The sequence below is a fragment of the Hyperolius riggenbachi genome, chromosome 1, assembly GCF_040937935.1.
Source record: "Hyperolius riggenbachi isolate aHypRig1 chromosome 1, aHypRig1.pri, whole genome shotgun sequence".
NCBI lineage: Eukaryota > Metazoa > Chordata > Amphibia > Anura > Hyperoliidae > Hyperolius > Hyperolius riggenbachi.
The window spans coordinates 534,380,141-534,402,652 of NC_090646.1; the positions used below are offsets into that span (position 1 = coordinate 534,380,141).

Here is a 22,512-nt window from a genome sequence, read left to right on the forward strand (position 1 = left end):
GTGGCCACTAATGATCCAATTTCTAGCGAAAAATCGTTCGGGCGATCAGAAATTCTGATCGGAAGTGAAATATTGTAATACATCGTTCACTACACCATCAACGAACCAATCTTTGCTTCCTTTCTATCACAACCAACAAGAAAATCCAAATTTTGGTTAGACGAAAATTCATTCGGACGACATTTTTTTCACTCGTTCCTAATCGATTGTGTCCATCAACGGAGGCTATTTACAACCAATCCGATCAGAATTTCTGATTGCTTGAACAATTTGTTGCTAGAAATTGGACAGTTAGTGGCCACCTTTAGGAAGTACTTAAGAGGAATTAGTGACATTTCCCCAGCAGTTGTGGTTCAAGGTAGAATTGCTGTAGTCCCCACACCAAACTGAACCTCCCCTGCACCACATTGCCCCTGGCACTACCAGACAATTACTTTCCAAGCACTTTCATCGCGAGGCGAACACTTACCGATGGCTGCCGTGACTTTCCAAACACGTGCACTACTCTCTGCATCACTTGCACCGCACCTAAAGCTACCTAAAGCTACCTCCCTGGCACCTCACAGCTACAATGTTAATTGCAGTTTATGGCATAAGCGATAAGTGCCAGTTGCCACATGCCAAAATGAACTGTTTTGCCTTCTTATACCTACTCAGACCTCCTTCTTTTGTAATTGACATGGTTTTTCTCATGGCTGACTACAGTACAAAGGTAGAGATGGCCCGAACGGTGCGCCGGCAAACGGTTCCCGGCGAACTTCAGTGGTTCACATTCGCAGGGAACCAGGAACTTTTCCGGAAGTTCTATTTGCCCCTATAGTGCATCATTAGGGTCAACTTTGACTCTCTACATCACAGTCAGCAGGCACATTGTAGCCAATCAGGCTACACTTCCTCCTGGAGCCCCATCCCCCTTATAAAAGACAGGCAGCATCAGGCATTGGACTCACTCGTGTGCCTGCAGTAATTAGAGAAGGGAGAGCTGCTGTGCAGAGACCTACAGGGAAAGCTTAGTTAGGTTCTTGTAGGCTTCTTAGCTTGCTCCTTGCTGATTCTTATTGCTAAGAAAGCTCCCCTCAACAGCTCTTTTGAGAGCTAATCTTGTTCTTGTGATCTATTTTTTGTGTGTGTGTGTGTGTGTGTGTGTCTCACAGACACTTGTGTTGCATAGACAGCCTTGGTAATTCCTACTGTGTGTGCCACTGCTAGGCCCAGCACATTCAGTGACTACCTGTGTGTGTGACAGGTGCACATTGTAATACCCATCACTGCATATACCTACCTGTTGTTCACTTCAGTGCACCCACCTACCTACATGAGCGCATGCAGTGTGATATTCAATATCACCAGTCACTGTACCTGTTCACGGTACGTGTGTGTGACAGGTGCACATTTGTAATACCCATCACTGCATATACCTACCTGTTGTGTTCAGTGCACCCACCTACCTACGTGAGCGCACGCAGTTTGATATACCACTCTGTGCATACGTGTTAACTGCACCTGTGTGACTGCACACTGTATTAGTCAAGTCAGTGCATACCTTTCACTTCATCCCCCCCCCAATATGGACAAAACAAAAGGCAGAGGCAGGCCACCTGGCAGGTCTGTTTGAGGTCGCGCTGTTGTGATTTTGTGCGGCCCTCGACCAAAGTACAGTGTTCAGAAGAAAGCATGTGCCATCAACCTTCAATATTGTCAGGACGTAGTTGACTATTTAACACAGAACACCTCACCTCTCTCAGCTTCCGCACGGAAGTGTGACATATCTTCCTCCTCTTGCTCTGATTCTGGCAACTCACTTAACACTCAGTCTGCCGCCACCACCAAAGTGCCATCACCCCAGGGCTCAGCGGTGTGGAAATTTTTGTGTGTGTCTGCCTCAGATGAGAGCAATGCCATCTGTACTCTCTGCCACTGAAAATTGAGCCGTGGAAAGACCAAGACCCACGTAGGGACAACTACCTTGCGAAGGCACATGATTGCAAAGCACAAACTGCAATGGGATCACCGCCTGAGGAAAAGCAGCACACAAAAGCAAAGCCACAAACCACAGTGGAAGATACCAGGCCGCAATTTTTTCTCAAAAAAGGCGATCCCTAAACTGTACCGTGATATTGAAAGGCAAGTGGTGACATCTCTGGCACACAGCGTTGGGTCAAGGGTCCATCTGACCACGGATGCCTGGTCTGCAAAGCACACTCAGGCCTGCCCGAAGACTATGTCAGTCCCCACACACAGCATCTCTGCCTGCACGCCATGTGACTGTCTGCCCCAAGACTAAGCCACTCCCCACACAGCATCTCTGCTGCAGGACGGTTGACTGCCTTCTCCGCCACCACCAACAGGGTCCAGGACTCCAGGTGGATTCCTGAATTTTTAAGGCCGCTGCTAGCTGCGGCCACTATAATGATTTTTCTGGTGCGTGTACATGCCTGCCTAATTATTCTGGCTGCAATGCAGCTGCAACAACGAAACAAAAGGCATGTACATGTGCCAATTCCCCTTCGTGATCACCTTGCTGCGGTGAAGGGGCTTGCGTATTACAATGAAGCAATGACCGACAGCTATATGAGTGTGTCGGGAGGGGGGGGGCACACCCACGATAATAAGGTCGTTGCTTCATTGTGGACAGACCAAATTTGATCAGCTGGACAGTCACTGTTCTGTCATTCTGCTACCTCAGCCCGGTGACCATATGGGCTGGAAAGCCGCCATCACCTACACTCTCATCATGGTGCGCACCAGTCCAGCATGGCTGTCACTACACAAACACCTGTTTGCGGTGCGTTACACAGTGAGTTTGGTGTGTCAGTGTGAAGCAGTACTCTAATTACACTCCCTGATTGATGTATACACATTCAAGATGTTTTAAAGCACTTTAGGCATGCAATTTAGCATTCAATGTGATTTCTGCCCTTAAAACGCTGCTTTGCGTCATATCCAGATTTTTCCCCGGGACTTTTGGCGTCTATCCCACTCATCCATGCAAAAACTCAGATGTTAGGCCCCATGAAACAGCTTTTCCATCACTTTTCTGGCCAGCATAAGTGTTTCTAGTTTTCAAAGTTCGCCTCCCCATTGAAGTCTATTGCGGTTCGTGGAAGTTCGCGCGAACCGAACTTTTGCGGGAGTTCGCGAACCGAAATTTGGAGGTTCAGGCCATCCTTATACAAAGACCTTCACTAGTCCATTATGGAGATTCAGAGACAACAATTGTAAATGACATATTCCAATTTCAGGTTGCATTATTAAAAAAAAAAAAAAAAATTCATAAGAAAATAAAAATACTAATTTGAAGGTTTGTGAATATTTCTAATCAGTAAACCATCTTACTTCACTTTAGTGAAGAAGACTGTTGGCCTCTGTAATGGATGTAGCTGTTTATGCCAAGTTTTTGGGTTTAGCTATTCAAATTAGGTCTGTGATTATTTCTAATTTACCATGCTCCACTGCAATAAACAATTTCAGATGGACAGGGTGAATGTCTGTTACAAGAGGGAAATTGAGTGTGTTTTATGTGTTGCTTATTTGCCAGGACAGGCATCATGCCTCTCCTTATTCCTAGCCTTCTACTCTGCACATGTTTGCTGCGTAACTCTGCACACTGCAATACAGTCATATCATTCTTTAAAGAAATGTAATTAGAAATTACTGGTCCCATCAGTAATATTTTCAAGGGAGGCCCTAGCTCTCAAAAGCACTCTGCAACTTAACGGCAATTAGGAACATATGTTCCATTGTACAGTAAAGTGATGTAACAATGTAACAACTGCATGACCTGCTACAGCTATGGCCTTGTTTCTAAATCATATTTAAATTATCGTAAAAATATTACAAGAAAAATAAAATACTAAGTGATCTGTTCCTGGAGTTCATGGAGAGTTGACAAGTGAGTGCAATTTGCACAGTCAGAGAAAATGTAAAATCTTCTTTAGAAGGTTAATTATACTTGTACCTGTCACATCAGAATATCATTTTTTATCTATTAAAGAGAACCTGTCACAATGAAGCATTGTGGCGTAGTGGTTAGCGCTCTTGCCTTGTAGCGCTGGTTTCCGGGCTCATATCCCAGCCAGGTCAACATCTGCAAGGAATTTGTATGTTCTCCCTGTGTCTGTGAGGGTTTCCTCCGGGCACTCCGGTTTCCTCCCACATCCCAAAAACATACAGATAAGTTAATTGGTTCCCCCTAAAAATTGGCCCTAGACTAAAATATACATGCACTACACAATGTAGACATATGACTATGGTAGGGACTAGATTGTGAGCTCCTCCTTCAGAAGGTCTAGGTTACTGTCCAATTTCCATGGTTTATTACTAACTACCTGTGCATTAATACCTTGCACTGATTTTATTTAGTATTTTGTGGGTTTTTTTTTATATTTCTGACAAGCCACATATTTCATCTCTTTATAAAGGTCCTTCATCTGTAATTAACCCAGGCATCTGATAAGACTTCTCTCAAAATGATGCTGGAGTGCAAAGTGTGATTTTTAAAAAGTGTGTGCGTTTGTGTGTGTATGTGTGTTTTTGGATGGGTGAAAGGGGAGGAATTTCAGTCACACATGACAATCAGTATTGCCTTGCCGAACTGAGAAAACATATTGATGATGACATATTTTTTTCAATTGACACAGGAATTGTTTGGGAAGTGCTGCTAAGTACTGGTGTATACATTTTAGTAGCAACTTCTTTGTTTACTGTTATCAAAATACTTTCAAACTTACTGACGCCAAAACTGACAGCAGACTGAGCCATGAGGAGAGGGGAAATTCCCCTCACACTTGATCAGTTAACTCTATGTGTAACTCTGTGTGTGACAGAGAGAAAGATCCCAACAGCTGCAGCTTCTGTGTCCTGTGTTTCTGACTGACGTGTCTGAAGAGAGCAGAGGCAATGTAACTAATTGTCACAGCTTTTCATACTGTTTTTGCTTTTAGAGTTTGATATGTTTGATATTTTCTTTCTGCAGTCTGATATGCAACTCTGGCTGTGCATTGAAGCAGGCACCCCTTCTGAAATTGATTTGTCCCAATCTAGCTAAATCCTACCCTTAATAAATTACAGCTTTTGCCTCTAATATTTAACATGAAAAGTAAGAAAATGTTTACACAGCTACTTAGACATTATTTGTACATTGTCATTTTAGAACACTTGGGTATTGATAGTATTCCTTTAAGTTAGCAACCTAAGTGAAATTTCACATTTCCACTTCTGCACCTTGATTTCTGAAAGAGCCAAAAACTGTCTCACTACAAAGCTGCAGAGTGGAAAAAGTACATTGAGCTTGTCAGTTTCATGATTACTGCAGGTGGCTGCTTCAGAGTTGCAATACATTATGCTGTGTGCATTGAATTACTCATGCAGAAAGAAGACGCCCACTGATACATTACTGGGCATGCTAAGCTAATTTAGAGATTGTGGCAACATCTACTGACTTTATGGTTGTAAAAAAAATGCTATTTGATCTTATAGGTCACTTTGACATCATAGTTCGCTGCAAAATACATGTATCCTAAAATGTTTGTCATTGACAAAATGTGGAGTGACCGTAGCAAGTCAATTTTTCTGACCAATGTTCATTCATGATACAATTTTTTTACTTCAGTAAAGTTAGTAAACAAGTAAAAGTAACCAAAGTAATCTGCCAAAATAATCAAGCAATACACACCTGCACAGTAAGAGTATCATATCACTCAATCTAGATAATAACTAGCATATAAGGACCACTGGAGGAAGGGAGTTAAAAAGAGAGGAAAATATAAAGGAATTAACATGAAGCCTTCATGGATTAACCTCCCTGGCATTCAATTTCCCCAGGATTTCTGTGCAAAAGGTGATCCAATTCATTTTCATAACCTTTTATTTCTTGTAACTTGCCAAAACGTGTCAAGCAAGGGTCTAGTATACAGTGCAGGAGAGTGTTAGCGTGTATGCACATCAATACTGTTCACAGCATGTGTTGTATTGACGTGTATAAGCATCAATACCGCTAGAGAAGTTAAACTTTTGAATCAAGATGATAACGATTATAGGCAAGGGTGGTATGGCCAAGCTCATGCACAAGCTGGAGCGTGACTTGGAGCTGTTGGAGGGTCCTGGGCAGAAGCGGTGATTTCAAGGAGGATGTGGAAGGCCCTTGAAGGATCTCAAGGATTCCCTCTTCTTAGATAAGTATCAAACTTACTTATTTTACTTTAAGTTGAAAAGAGCACACATCCATCTACTTCACCCAAGGTGACAAAAAAATCAATCATCAGAATAGGGATGGTCGGAATTGCCAATTTACGATTTCGTGGAAATTCCGTTTTCCACCATTGCCGATTACCACTACTGCTTTCCGCTACCGATTAATTTCTGCTGACTTTAACATTGATTTTCTCAATTGATTTCTTTTTGAGAAAATCAATGTTAAAGTCGGCGGAAATGTAAAAAGCAGAAAATCCGCATTACCAAATGCGGTATGCAGCCAAATTTAGAGGTTAATAGCAAAGCCCCCATAGGTGCTAGAAACACCGAATTTTCAAGTATGTTAAAGTGAACCTCCGGACTAAAAATCGACTCAGCAGTACTGAAAAGGCCTGGTGTTTCTTTAACAGTTTCACAGCATCAGAACTTTGTTTCTCTTATCCAAGCCTCATTTTTAGCTGCACAGAAGAAAACTTCCCAGGGCTTTTTTCCCCTGATGCTGTGCAAAGCATGATGGGATTTCTAATGTTGTTGCTCTCGTTCTGCTGTTTTGGTGCACATTTTTTTTTTTTTTACATTTTGAATTTGACATTTGAAGCCTAGCGTGTGCAGCTGGGAGGGGTTATCAGGACACAGGACAGTTGGAACTGTGTCTCCTGCTCCTTGTCACCTCCTTTCAACCAAAAAGATGGCTGCCCCCATGACAAAGATGGCAGCCCCCATGAATCACAAACATTTGCCTGTTCTTTTAAAACAGGGTGGGTAAAAAATTATATTACCTATCTATTCTAATTAACATAACTAATGTAACTTAATGACAGTATGTTTGTTTAGGCTGAAGTTCCCCTTTAAGCAGAAAAGTAGAAACAAGGGGCAAATTTTTTTTTTTAAAAAAACCGTGTACTTTTTGAGAAAATCAATGTTAAAGTCAGCAAAAATGTAAAATGTAGAAAATCGGCATTACCAAATGCAGTTTGCCGCCGAATTTAGAGGTTAATTGCAAAGCCCCCATAGGTGCTAGAAACACCAAATTTTCAGGGTATGTTAAGTAGAAGAGTGGGAATAAGAGAAAAAAAAATATTTCTAAAATACCTTGTACTTTTTGAGAAAATTAATGTTAAAATCTCAGTGAAAATCCGCCTACCCCACTTTTATTACCGATTTCCGAATTCCAATGCGGAAATGCAATTTCCAATCGGAAATTGCATTTCCGCAAAATCTGAACGAGCATCCCTAATCAGAAACCACAATTGATAGAGAGGGAGGCAAAAGGCAAAAAAACTAAAGATGTTTCTATGCAATCTTAATTACTGACACAGAGGCAAATGAGAAAGAAAAGCTCAGGGGTGGAAAGTACAAGCGTAATGGGGACCAGAAGGAACCTTCCTGGAGAATGGAGTACATGTTTTTTTTTTTTTTTCTAAAGGTCAATGATATATCTTTGTCATCAGTTTTTAAAAATGGGCTTTGCTGAGGGTCGGCATGATTCTCAAGAAGTTGAATGAAAATGTGACTTGGACCCAGAAGCTTTCCCACCTGTCCTACACAAGTGTATTTAGTGCGTGTGTGTGTGTATGACATTGCTTTATTTCCATACCAGACAACCAGGCAGCTACAGAGACCTTGCAAAAATCAACAATTTTCAAAAATGAATTATACAGCATGGGGCTTACCATTAGTATTGCTACCTATAATCTACTTTCGTTGCTCGGTAAAGACCAGTCTGCAATAAGCAGGGATTGGGGAATAAACAAACCTAATTTTATTAGAACTGTGTTTAATGAACAACAATTTGGCTGGACCTCCATTACTCATAAACAATACATTCACTTCTTCTGCCTCTGAGTTTTCTCCATACATTTACATTTAATTACACACTTGCAGTATTTGCACTTAACCTGGTGGTGAAATGTGGTATTGCTGTAAAATGATGATGACTACAATTGTTCTCCATGGATATGATTCAATATACAAATCTAAACAAAAGTTAGATGGATCTTCCCAATTGATTTACAAAAAGAGATGACGCTTGACCATGTTATTGTAGAGAGGGGCCCCAGTCAAATATTTCATTTCATTTTTCTCTTGGAAATGCTCCTTCAATATTCTATTCTCCAGGACTGACCTTTGTCTATCCCCTTTATATACACATATCAAAACAAACTCTAAAAATGGTCTGTTTTTGCTTAGAAAGTAAATCCCGACCAACATGACATCAACACAATAAAAACATAAACTAATTTTCAGAGTAGATTTATTATCCCAAGAGTCAGTGATTAAAGAACACATGCTTCAGAGAATGATCTTTACAGACATTATATGATGTACTGTACCTGCATTTCTTGACAAAAAGATGCTGTGGGCCCAAAGAGGATCTGACATTGTTCATCTGCTGTATACGTCATGCCTGGCAGCTTGGAGGGAATTATGACAGAGCTAATGCTTTGGGGATTTGTCTGCAGCAAACAGTTACTAGCTTTTGACCTGGCAACACAAGCAGATTTTCAAAACATGGAACAAAATGAGAGGTGGTTACGACCAAACTGCCATAAACATGTATTTTATGAATAAAACGGCATAGAAGGTTATTATAATTTTATTTAGGTTTGCACTTGGGAACAAGGGATTTTGTAATGCCCAGTCTCTGTGTAACAGAGATTCCAAACATATGAATAATTTTGCCCTAAAGTATGGCTGGACACTGTGCAGTTACCCACAATTCCTACAAAGATCTGACAGACCTTGGATACCTTCCCAAAATCCTTCTACCTGCCAACTGTCCCACATTTTCTGGGACAGTCAAGGCTGCCAAAATACTAATACATCAACCAACAATAAAACTACATTTAAGTTTGTACTGATCAGTTACAAAATGAAATTCAGTAAAATATACAATTTCAAAACTACCGTAAGTCACATGTAAATAAGTACAAGTTTTAAACCAGTATTTGTATTTTCGTTTAATAGCTTATACCTAAAGCATTCATGCGGAACATTTTCATAATAACAGTAGTAATAATAATGAATGTGTAAAAAGGTTGCCAAACTTAATAATATTCATAAAAAATGAAAACAATGAAAAGATATATATAAATGCTGGAAATCCAGACCAGGAGAACTCATAAAGGTTTGTTTCTCTGACGACATTGTCTTAAACTATGCAGAGAATAAAAATGTAGGTGACCCACTTAATGGAGACATTTGAAGCACTGCAGTAGTTTTGTTTAGTAACTACATTACATTGTTTTGATTTGGCTACAGATTGCCAATCCTAGAGCCGCAGGGTGGGTCATCCCGACTCAAGCTGTACACAGATCTTGTATTGGCCATAGCTGAGTGAGACATTAGCACCTACTCCTAACCAAGGTGACCCAAAAAAAAGCCCAGAAAAGAGCCAGCATGTCTTACTTACCTGAAGTAACAGCAAGTCAATATTTATCAACACTATCCTATAAATTCTGTTCCACCCTTTTGTTTTCTATAGGTATACATTTGTGTGATCAGCTGACAGTGAGTACTGTTCCTTGCATGTCTCCTGATGTCACTATGGTGCCCAACTCTGTTTAAACTTGACCAATGAGGTCAAGGTAGTGTTTAGTTTTTTTGCTGGCACCAGTTAGACTTCCTATAATCCTCTTTTGGTGTCTTAATTTGACTTACTCATAGTTTTTGACTGTCTATTAGTTTCCTATTCTGATGATCTGCCTAATTACCATTTTACCTTATCTACCACTTACTCTGACTTTCTGCTTGATTTCCAACTATGCCAGTCTGCCAACTTCCTTGATTTTCAGCCTGTTCTTCTCCAGCACATTGGCAAATTGGTGAATTGGTGCAGTGTTTAGTTCCCCTCCTGCTGTGAGCTATCCAAAAGGTTTCAACTTGGAGGAATCCAGTCAGAGCAAGTCAAAGGAAGGATTGAAAACATGGTCCTCCTATACTTGCCCCAATGTGTGAGCCATCATCTGCTGACAGTGTCAAAGGGTATTCATGTCTTTCTGTGTCAAGCTGGGGTTCAATAACAATCATTTAGGTTGTAGTCTAGGGTGAACTGTAGCACATACCAGAGGGAAACTGGAAGTGGGGCTACAAGTGGAGTAGGAAGACTACAGGATTGAGTCTGACGAAGGCTGCACAGCTGAAAGCTTACTCTTATTCTTTTAAGTTAGCCAATAAATAGTATAATCCTGATTCAAAACTTCTTACAATATAGGAAGAGAGAGCTACTACTCAATATTGGCTTCAAGTAGAAAAGTGGCGCAGTTGCACTTAAAGGCTTCTGATTTAGAAAGTTGGACTGTTGGACACAGAGGAGTGGGGCTGTACAAAATGGTAACTATAAATGGAATAGGGGGCGATTGTAGGCTGAAAGGAAGGGGGTGTATCAGAATTATCCTGGGGACAAATAGTATAAATATAGCCCTGAGCATGTGTGGAGTTGCCAAGGCAGCCATAACATTCTCTATACTCATTACCTTCGCCTTTGAGGCTACAACAGTAGATAGAAAAATGCTTCCTCTTGTATATTAGCTCTGCTGGTATTTGTTGCTAACTAAGAAACAACAAAAAGCTTAAGCACACACTAGGTCTGATCCAATTCACTTTTTCGCCTGCTTTTTCTCCTAGGTGATATTTTTACATTATAAATAACATGCCTTTGAAGCCACCAGGAAGCAAGAAAATATTCAGAATAATTTTAACAGTACTTTATCACCTAATTTTTGGTGTTTTTTCAATTTAAGAGTGCAAAAATTATTTTAAACAGAAGGTGAAAAATTGTCTCCTAGGAGAAGAAGTGAACTGGTTCTGGCCCATTGTGTTAATAATCACCTTCTCATCTGATTAAACTGCACCCTCCACCACATACCCTGGGACATCTGAAGTGCCTATAAACAATATAAAGGCACATTAAAAAAGGTACGTTAAAATTGCCATGTGCAGGAAATTTTACCATTAATTACACTATCAAGGTTAGCACAAATTGCGCATTTATCCCAATCATGTTACCAAGGTAACGTGAACAATGATAGGTTAACGTGCATTATGCTACTTTTCTGAATATAACCAATAGAATCATGTGATTAAAAACTACAGTACCGCCAAGAAACAATCCAAAATCTGGTAAATTTAAATGCACTGGATTTTTATAAAACTGATTTAACTGAGTGGTCTGATTATTAAGTGCAACATTTTCTTTCTGGGTATCATTAACAATTCACAGAAGAACATTGCTTAGTGCTAAGCATTGTTCTTTATTGAGTTGGTGTATTCAGTCTATTTTGATTGCTTTCATTAGTATGTGCAAAACATATACAGGCAACTAATGCTCATTTTCCTTCCCGCTGACACGCTGCAGCGCATTGAAGTACTTTAGCCTATTTCTGCATTGCTTTACATTTAGGTCACATGAAGCATAGAATAATGATTTGGCTTTCAATAATAAACCATTCCAGTGGATTATTTCTGGATGTGGAGAAGTCGTTAGCACAATATGTACCTAACAAGTGGAAGTTAAAAAAAAGGTTTATTTAAGTAATGTGTGTTCTGATTTCCCATCTGCTTTTGATTGAATGAGATAATAAAATAACATCTAAGGGATGTGCAAGGTGGATGACTTAAACAATTTATAATGTTATGGTCAATATGCACTGAAGGGCAACAATGGGTTGACATAGCTAATTATGAATGGTTTTAAGACGTAGACACTTACATTGCTTATAACATGCTTTAACAATAACAGTTTAAGATGAATAGAGAAATCTTTTTCACACAGATTATCACGTTATTCTGTATTTCCACAATCCTATGCAATTACCTGAGAAATCTTTCAAGATCTTCTCGACTACATCTGGACCATGAGACATCCCCGAGATTCTGGCCCTTGATCCACTCTCCAGACATGATGTGAAGGCCATCTGCACAGGATGGGTGATCATTGTCATGATTTATACCCATGCTGGATTTTCACATGTAAGAAAAAATAGCAAAGTCAAACATTATATGACCCTTTTTTCTTAAAACTAAAACCAAAATCATCTGGGAGACATGAGAAGCTAGCTAGGCAAAGGGAGGGCTGCTAAGTGGAAATGTCTACATGAGGTTAGGTACAGACTGTGAACAATACACAGGAACATGTTTTACGTCACATTCTTTGACTTAAATCCATACCTTTGTTCAGGATGTTACTTCTATGAATGTTTTTGATATATAATGCTTTTAAAGGTAGTTCTGAATGGGATGTATTACATCAAATGCAAAAATATGTACGTGTGATGGGATAAGAAATCATATGGATTACCTACCCTATCATATAAGGGTTGTTAAATCAATAAAAATCCTCAAAATAAAGTCATGTAACACAGTATTAATAATACAGGGCTATTTATTATTTAAGTGTATTTATGTTTTGGAGCATGGGGTTATTACCCTTTTTTTTTTACTTTTAGTTAGGTTATGTAAAGGCATCCATTTAAAATGATGTTAATTTGGGAGTTGGAATTTCCATTATTTTGCATATTGTTAGCAATATTCTAGTAACGGCCTTTCTTCAAGAATTTGCATGCTGCGTATCACCTCCCTCTACCCTATCCTCTAACACTAACCCTTCAATAACTATGCCTTACACTAACCTCTAACCCTATCCCCTAACACTAACCCTCCAACAACTATGCCTAACACTAACCTCTGACCTTTTCGCCTAACACTAACCCTCCTATAACTATGCCTAGTCCATGCCTTTCCACTACCTGGATGCTTTCACACTGCAATGGCACAACCACATTCAATGGAAATGACTCCATTGACATTCATTGGTTCCAGAGCCATAGCGCAAAATTGTGATATGAATTTGCAATAAATGTAAATGGGCGCTAACGCTAACCTGTGATCCTATTGTCTAACACCCTCCAAGCATGGCAGCCCATAATGCTCTTTCGCAGCCAATAAAGTTTCTCGGCTATACATATAGATGATTACGTTACTTGGCTATGACAGCACTGACGTTAATTTGCCTCCTCCACCATATGCTACATTGATGGCTGGAGTTAGGCTATGTACATGTGGGCAGTTGGCTTCTGTGCTCTTTCAAGTGTTGTATGTCAATGTAAACCCACATCTTTACAAATGTGATTGACCATCTTGGCTCCTCATATGCAATGTTCCTGTTAGACACACCTGTGTAGTGCATTTATCCATTGTACTTGTCTTTATAATTGCTAGAACATATGAAATGAAATCTTATATCTAAGTGTAATGCATTTCCCTAACTTATACACACTTAAATATGTCAATGGTTTACTGTATTCTTTTATATTGTAATTTTTGATAATAAACTTGTTATGCATTTGAGAGTGCATACAATCATTTAGAATAGAATTGCACTACTTTTGGATTGCACCATTTTAGTACCATTTAGAAGTTCAGGTTAATGTTAATGTTATCTGATCGGCAGAAATGTCACCTATTATGTGTCAGTCTGTATGCTACATCTACCTGCAGGGTGTATTGTAGTATTGTGTTAGGTAGGGGTTTACGCAAGTGTTATGGGCTGGGCTATAGGTCAGTCACATGGGCATGCAGCTTGAACTATAGTCATTGACCAGACAAGCCTGACATCATCATTCAAAAAATAGATTGTTCTAAAAAGTTTTACATCTGGCAGTTCTTGTATAAACAACTAGTATCATCACAAAAGGAAATTGAGATTTTTAATTTCTGCTAAATCTTTATTGCTGTGTTTCCAACAGGGGATATTCATTCACTTTCAGACCACATTACTGGAATAGTTAATGAAAAAGATGATTACTTTAGAAACATAGTAGTGTAGCCTGGTAAACTGCGTTAGGTAGAACTATATGCATAAAGTATTACGTACAATGGGTAAAGCGTAATGCATTGCATGTCATGTATTGCATTCTGCTCTACTCATCCTGTGGTAAGACTTGTATGCATATTATTCTGCTTAAAGGGAACCTTAACTGAGAGGGATATGGATGTTTTCTTTAAAAAAAATACCAGTTGCTTGTCACTCCTGCTGATCTCTATGGTTGTAGTAGTGGCTGAATCACACACCTGAAACAAGCATGCAGCTAATCCAGTCTGACTTCAGTCAGAGCACCTGATCCGCATGCTTGTTCAGGGGCTGTGGCTTAAGTATTAGAGACACAGTATCCGCAGGAGAGTCAGGCAACTGGTATTATTTTAAAAGGAAAAATCCATATCCTTCTCAGTGTAAGTTCCCTTTAATGCTGTTTACTGCATACACCCTATAGAAACCAATGTCCAATGCCCCTACTTATCCACTGCTCTAAGAATGTATTGCTGAATGCCATTTTTTCCCACTGCACAGGGATTGAATGTGGTCAGCAATGCAATGAAAAACAACACGTTTTGGGCATCCCTGTATAATATCCTCCTGGGGGGAATCTCAAAGTTTCTATTGCTTTTTAAAGCAGAGCAAGTTATTGGGCCCAATTAGTGACCTAGAAATTGGGGCAGCTATAGGAGCCTATGATAATTTTTATAATATAGTGTATAATTTGGTTGCTGGAGACAATGGTAGTGATGAAGATGGATTACTTTGTAGTTAAAGAGAACCAAAGACGAAGCACCCTCATGTATTTTATTACATTTATCAGTGGGAACATGACAGTAAACACCTACCCTGCTTTTAGTTTCATTGTTATCTGCTTAATTAGTCTATTAGCAACTGTGATAGGAATCCACCGACTATTCAGTCGAGGTTTGACCTGGAATCATTATAGCTGAGTCACTCTTCTGTGGAGTCTTTTCAAGCCCAAGCCTGCCACCTCCTGGCCTAGATTTCCTGCTTTGCATACTGAGAGCTGTGATGACATGGGAGGGGCTGCTGCTGCAGGAAAAATCTCTGTCTAACAGACAAGTGTGGCTGTGTGATCTGTGTGCTCTGTCTGTGCAACCAGTCATCATTATTATCTACTGTATGCAGTTTCATTACTATGAGAGACACTTCCTACAGGCAGCCACACAGCATACCAGAATATTAAGTTGAAAGCACACAGATGAAATGCTGCAGAAGCAGCCATGCTTGTCTATAGTCTCATAAAGGCTTGACAGCACATCCAGAACACCTCATAACCTGGAAGCAGAAGGAATATGAGCCGGCGGCCATATTGGATATTTCCTGGAGCAATAATGGATAAAAAGCACTCAAAAAGGCACACCAGAGTGGCAAAATTATCGGGTAGAGCATTTATTCGTTATAAGCTATCAACTGATATGTTTATTTTGTGTGAATCGTTCATCTCTGGTTCCCTTTAAAATTTAGGTAGCAGTGGTGGTTAGTGGCAGGAGCATCAGAGCTATAGTGTAGCCGCTACGTGGCAGTCATACCAGGCTATTGTGTAGCTAAACTCTAGGTAGCGGCGGTGAGTCTTGTTAGCAGCGCTAGACACTGGCAGTGTTAGTGCAAAGCACAGGTCAGAGGTAGATTAATGTTAGACATAACTAGGGAATAGGTTAGAGTTAGGCATAGATGGAGGGAGGTAAGTGTGAGGATACGTTAAGATAGGTCAATAGTAAAATGTTTGGTTAGCATTAATAGTATTCTACAATCAATAACAGGTGATAGTAGAATATCAATAGCATTACCAATATTCTATTATCAACATTATCTCACACCAAAAATACTATGCCAGCTCTTTTAAATCTAATGCCTTAAAAGTACTCCCTGAAAGGCAGTGGCCTAGTCCAAAATAATGGCACTCCAGTAAGGAGGCCAGCTGGTATTTTTGTGTAAGTCTATGCCAAGCAGTGCTTTAAAAAAGCCTAAAGGAAGCCTTGAGAATCCCCCATGAGGAAATGAAGTGGTCCAGCTTTCCCCAACCAAGAAAAGTGTAAGTCTCAATTTTAATACAGTAATCTAACCATGACTAATATTATCTTTCCTTGTCCTGCCAATAACAGTCAAACAAGGGACTAGCCCATGCCTCAGGCCCAGGCTTTATGCTTCCTCTTTCTTTCTCCCCAGCCTTGCCAGGACTATAAATACGTTATTCTGAGTATATTATAACAAGAAGAATTGAGGGTTTTTTTGCCTTAGAATTATAGTTTTGGCTTGCATTGTGCTTCTGTGTAATTTATTACACATGTACAATTGGTTAAATATTTGAAGCATGTCCTCAACTATCCACAACAAACCATACACATGATTGACTGAATGTCTTACTAGATGCACAGTAATGAGAAATATAATTCTGCACAGAAACTACAGTTCATGGATATGAAAAATAGGGATCATGCAAATTCAAAACTGAGCCAAAGAATTCTGAATAGACCAATCAAATTATCCCTTCTTCTTTGTATTGACACATCAGCCACTGTCATGGCCTCTATTTCAGAGGAAATGAAGTATACCGAAAATGGACTGATCTACTTGATGCATTATTAAAAAAATATATACAGAGATTTAGCCTGTTATCTTCTTTATATAAAATAAAATGTAATGAAATAAAGCTGTGTTCATCCTCATTTATAAGTGGGTTTAACCTAAGTGGATATCTTAAAGTAACTTTTACAGTCTTGAAGCTTTATGTTTGGAAGGCCTTTTGGCAAACACTTAAAAGAGCAAATGTGAAGAGTTCATTGCTAAAAAAAAAATCCATTCCATTTGGCACATTTATGCTAGACAATCACAAACAATTCCAGAAGAAGCTTTTTTTGCAATGGCTTTATATGATGCAATATAATATTTGTAGTTGTCCTGAAAACCATAGGCTTACTTGACCATAGATTCATCGGGCGGCTAGTTAAATCATACACAATGCAATGCACAGAGTCATACACTGAATAATGGGTAACTAGCTCTTATTTACATTTGATCAGCTGAAAGCAACATTTAATGTTAAAAATTGGGGAATTAAATTATTATATAATTAAATTAAATCATGCTAAAATGTATAATTTTTTTAAATAATGCAAACATTTCTAAGGCTCTAGGTACCAACAAGTAGGTGAGAAAGTACTGCCAACATTATTTTCTTGCTTGCTGATGTCTTAAAAGGCATTTTATGGATGAGATGTGAAAATACCACCTAGGACAAAACAGGAGAAAAATTGCATATGAGCCAAAGGGAATTGAATAGGGCCACCACGGTCCATATGCAATTCACTTTTTATCCTAGCTTTTTTCCTAGGAGATAATTTGTCAACTTAATTTTCATATAACTTTTCAGCACATTGCAATGGATCTAAAAGTAGGTGAAAAGATTCCTTAGATGTTGAATATTTTCTTGCTTACTGGTGGTTTAAAAGGCATTTTATTGACATGTGTCTAAAGTAAAATAAATAATAAAAAAAATCCTTAATTGATTAATCAAAATTTGCTGTTACTTCTTGGATGACCATAGTATATTATAATCATTTAACTACAAATACATATTTTTATATAAAAAGAAAGATTTTGATTTAAGAGTTCTAATTATTTCAATGACGGGTAACTGACCGTTACAAATGTATATTGTGGTTAACAGTGGTAGAGAAACCTATATAACTTACTCTGGGAGAAGCAATGCTTTATTCAGCTCCTTATATAAATTGGTTATCCTATATTATATAGAAACTAACAGGTATTAAAAGGATAAACAGTCATGCAGCAAAGCAATGTAGGATATCCACCGGACTTGATATACAGGTAAGTGAAGAAGGCATTTGAACAGTAATAATTGGGCCACCACTTGTGAAGGCAGATGAGAAAACAAACACAAAAAAACTAACAAAAAAGCACTGTGTGTATTTAAAGTGGCAGTGAGTCATACTTGACTTGTTTACCTCACTGTATGTACTTTGGTGCTATGTTGCATTGTGACCTAATAGCAATGCAACTGAGCGTGAAAGGATAAGTTCATAGTGGTCAGAACCAGGCAGTCTGGGAGAATGGTGAGGGACCAATGAGCCTGAAGGGGGCTGTTTAAAGCCCCAGGTATGTATATACATTTTTTTTTCATTGATCTCAGGTGCACTTTATGAAACGACACCAGTTCAAGTGAGAGTTCAATGACAGCAAAGCTAAGAAGACCATTGTGATGCATATAGTTAATGAAATAGTATGCCAAATTTGAAGAATGTTTTTTTATGTGCAACTGCTCTTGATTTAAACTATATCTAAACAATGACAAAAAGATTAATCCAAAATCAATAATTAATTCAGCATTATCTTCTTGGACCTATTCTTTTCAAATACAAGGGATTTTTTTTTTGTTTTACTGAAAATTGAACATATTCCATGAAACAGATGTAGTAAATACTTTAATTCCCATTGCCAGCTAGAATTCTTCACTCTTTTTTCAAACCTTTACTAGGCTTTTAGTGTATATAAATAAAAGACAGTACAATGAATGCTGCCATGAAAAAAATTATGGGGGAAAAAGTAGACTGTCTGCTAGCGTAAAAGTCGATAAAACATAAGAATAAAATTCAATCATGCTACTCAAAAAGAGTATATATATATAAAAAAAAGTCAACCTTTACATTCTGGTTTCACAGTCCATGACTGAACTTTCGGAAATAGGTTTTTAAAGATTATTTATTGATTTTGATACATCTTTTAAGACTTCATCAGTTGGGCAATTTTAAAAATAATTAACCATACATTGAAATACTTTAAAAAAAATTATGAAAACATCAAATCTAAAATGACATCACTACACATGTTTGGCAAATTACATAATTGCTAGTTATTTTTTTTTTGTGTTTAATGTTGGTTTTGCTTTGCATGAGTAATATTCTCTTTTTACATTTTATGAATATATGGGTTAAAAACACAGAAAGCAAAAGAAAAAAATAACTATGATGTGTTCTCTTTTTAAATTAATTTAATGTACATTCAATTTACATGACACTGAAGCGAAACAAAAACCTTATGATATAATGAATTGTATGTGTAGCACGCATAATGACTACAACATTAGTAGTATATAAAAGAGTCTCACATTTTTATTTTCAGGTACAGACTAACTAGCAAGCTCATGGTGACCCAGAACTGATTGGAGTGTGTAAGGGGTGTGAAGCCCCTCACACACTCCAATGAGTTCTGAGTCACCATGAGCTTGCTGGTTAGTCTGTACCTCTCGGTGTTACAAGCCCAACTTGATAGAGCCAAATTAATCCATGCCATGCACTGATGAGGATCAAACAATTCGAAACAGTCTGTATGCATGTTGGATTATTATGGCTCTGTACAAATTAACAAGCTGACACATCATTGCATTCCAGCGGTTCTGGAGGTGTGTTTAGCTTCTAAGGGTAACAATGGTTAATTTGCATATATTCAGCAGTGATGCACTGGGAGACATCTCGGAGCTCACTCCAACCTGAAATATCGCAAATTCTTTCTGTTCTAAGAAAGCAAACCTTTGTTTTCCATTTTTATTTTCAATAATATAGCTTTTTTTTTTTTTTTACAACATTGCATCATTCTGTCATATTTGCATCGCAATTGCAAACCCCACTCTGTATTTTAAACTATGAAACATAGTAGAACTAATGACCCTTTGAACTCCCCTGCAGTAAAAACTTATCTGAAGCGGTTTTTCACTGTTTCTTAGAAATATAAGTGCTTCAGAAAACAACACTGTAATCAATCCAAGTTGGGTCGGAGAGCTCAGAGATGCTCTTTTGCTTAGATAACAACTAGAGCTTCTTAACTCTTCCTGTACTGGAAACAATATGAGTCTCTTTTGTTTGCTACTAATGTTCTATTTCTTAGCTTTACTACACATACAATAGCAAGAAAAAGTATGTGAACCTTTTGGAATTATATGGATTTCTGCACAATTTGGTCATAAAATGTGATCTGATCTTCATCTAAGTCACAACAATAGCCAATCAGTCTGCTTAACCACTTCGGGACCGGCCGCCTAGCCCCTTAAGGAGCAGGGCATTTTGCGGTGGAAGGGGTGCGGCGTTTGTGGGGGCTCAGGAGGCCGGACCCCGTCTGTGGCTGGCTGGGCAGTGTCCCCCCCCCCCCCCCCATGGTAGCAAGTGTCCCCCCTTACGCCAGCAGCAATCACTCACCTTCCAGGCTCCAGCGATGAGTCGCAGTAGCCCCCTTCTTCTCCAGCCGGCATCTCCGCTCCAAATGACTCTCAGGTCGGGTTGTGGCTTGATGACGTCATCAAGCCGGGACCCGGCGCTGATGTCAGACGGAGCAGAGATGCCGGCCAGAGCAGAGGGGGGCGCCGATCGTCGCTGGAACAGCAGGGAGGTGAGTGGATTCTCTTCTTTTCCCCCCTGCCGCCGCCGCTGTCAAAGTGATCACTATGATCCGATCGTAGTGATCACGCGATCAGCAGCCATACGCGATGGCTGCTGATCACTGAGGGGAGATGCCAGCTGTCATATGACAGCTTAATCGCCCTCTTGGGTGCGCACGATCGCGTCGGGACGGTTCTTTAGCGCGGACGTTGAATCAACGTCCGGTCAGAACTGTACCACCACCTGATGGACATTGATTCAACCTACGTCGGTCCCCAAAAGGTTAAAATAATACCACTCAAGTAATTAAATGTTTCCATTTTTTTAATTGAACACACCATGTAAACATTCACAGTGCAGGGGGAAAAATGATGTGACCCCTAGACTTATGACATCTCTAAGCGCTAATTGGAGTCAGGTGTCAGCCAGCTGGAGTTCTGCAGTACTGCAGTACAGTAATTTAGAATGCTGTCATGGTGGCACTTGTTGTGTGGAGAGAAATGAACTGCATTTTTTTAAATGTGGGAGTTATATTAATGGCAGCTAAAAGCTTGTGGTAATAATCCTGTGGTAGGTGAGCTCAACAGATGAATAGACCAAATATAGCAACACCTTTAACCTCATGCCGACCGCGTCACGCCGATGGGTGTGGTCGCAGCGGCAGCCCCAGGACCGCCTAACGCAGATCGGCATAAAGTCCTGGGGCCAGCTAATGCAAATATATATAGAGACAACTAGCTATGCATATAAACTGTTGGCACAGAAATAAATAGCAGTCTAAATAGATAAAGTGCGGAATGCAAGACTTAATGATTAGAACAACCAGCAATGAGGTGATAAAGTATACCCACCCTCTAAGAAGGTTTTGATTAGCGAAAAGATATCAGACAATATCCAAGTTATGTCTTCCAATCATTTGATGTTTACGAGTGACTAATATAAGAGGCATAGGTCATTCCTGAACTACATAATAAACATAGATATGTACTGTAGTATGGCACTGTTTAAATGTTTTAATGGTTTATACCTTGATGTTTATTTTTTTATTTCCTACTATATTATATCCTTTTCCTTCTTTTTCTTTTTATTATTTTTACTCTATGTAAAGTATAGAGTTTTCTTATGCTTCCATGTTACAAATTTCCATTAACTGTAAATTGCTTTAAGTTTATAAGCGTACACTATAAATAATGACTACCAATTATAGGTTAAATTGAGTACTATAAGACATATATATTACACACTATGGAGTATAATTGCTAATCATGGGAAGAAATCTGTATAGATGAGTTATAATTTAACCACTTGATGACCCACCCTTTACCCCCCCTTAAGGACCAGCGCTGTTTTTACTGATCTGTGCTGGGTGGGCTCTGCAGCCCCCAGCACAGATCAGGTAGCAGGCAGAGAGATCAGATTGCCCCCCTTTTTCCCCTCCTATGGGGATGATGTGCTGGGGGGGTCTGATCTCTTCTGCCTGCTGGGTGATGCGGGGGGGGGGCACCTCAAAGCCCCCCTCCGCGGCGAAATTCCCCCCTCCCTCTCCTACCTGCTGCACCCCCGGCGATCGAGGCTGCACAGGACGCTATCCGTCCTGTGCAGCCAGTGACAGGACGTCCCCTGTCACATGGAGGCGATCCCCGGCCGCTGATTGGCCGGGGATCGCCGATCTGCCTTACGGCGCTGCTGCGCAGCAGCGCCGTACAAATGTAAACAAAGCGGATTATTTCCGCTTGTGTTTACATTTAGCCTGCGAGCCGCCATCGTGAATTGACAGGAAGCAGCCGCTCGCGCGAGTGGCTGCTTCCTGATTAATTAGCCTGCAGCTGGCGACGCAGTACTGCGTCGCTGGTCCTGCAGCTGCCACTTTGCCGACGCACGGTATAAGCGTGCGGTCGGCAAGTGGTTAAATGGCTCTGAAAATGATATTTCACTCACCCTGGTGGATGTAGTTATAAAGGGTGATAAGAACATTCCAAGGGTCCTGGAGAGTTATGGCAATCTAATCAGTTGAGATCGGGAGCCTCCTCGTTATTTTGGCATAAATGTTTTTGGGGGGGAGGGGGGGGGGGGTTGCTACGGGTATATGAC

General features: G+C 39.6%; 1 protein-coding gene across 1 annotated transcript in view; it reads right to left on the reverse strand.

Annotated features, from left to right (window-relative positions):
* The window catches only part of ADAMTS19 (ADAM metallopeptidase with thrombospondin type 1 motif 19), a 245,618-nt gene that overhangs the window by 106,340 nt on the left and 116,766 nt on the right, over positions 1 to 22,512 (reverse strand). Inside the window, exons 9-10 of the mRNA XM_068256553.1 lie at positions 12,008 to 12,148; positions 8,526 to 8,676 (exon numbers count right to left, since the gene is read on the reverse strand). Of these exons, the coding sequence (XP_068112654.1) occupies positions 8,526 to 8,676; positions 12,008 to 12,148 (292 nt within the window). The remainder of the gene's footprint in view (positions 1 to 8,525; positions 8,677 to 12,007; positions 12,149 to 22,512) is intronic.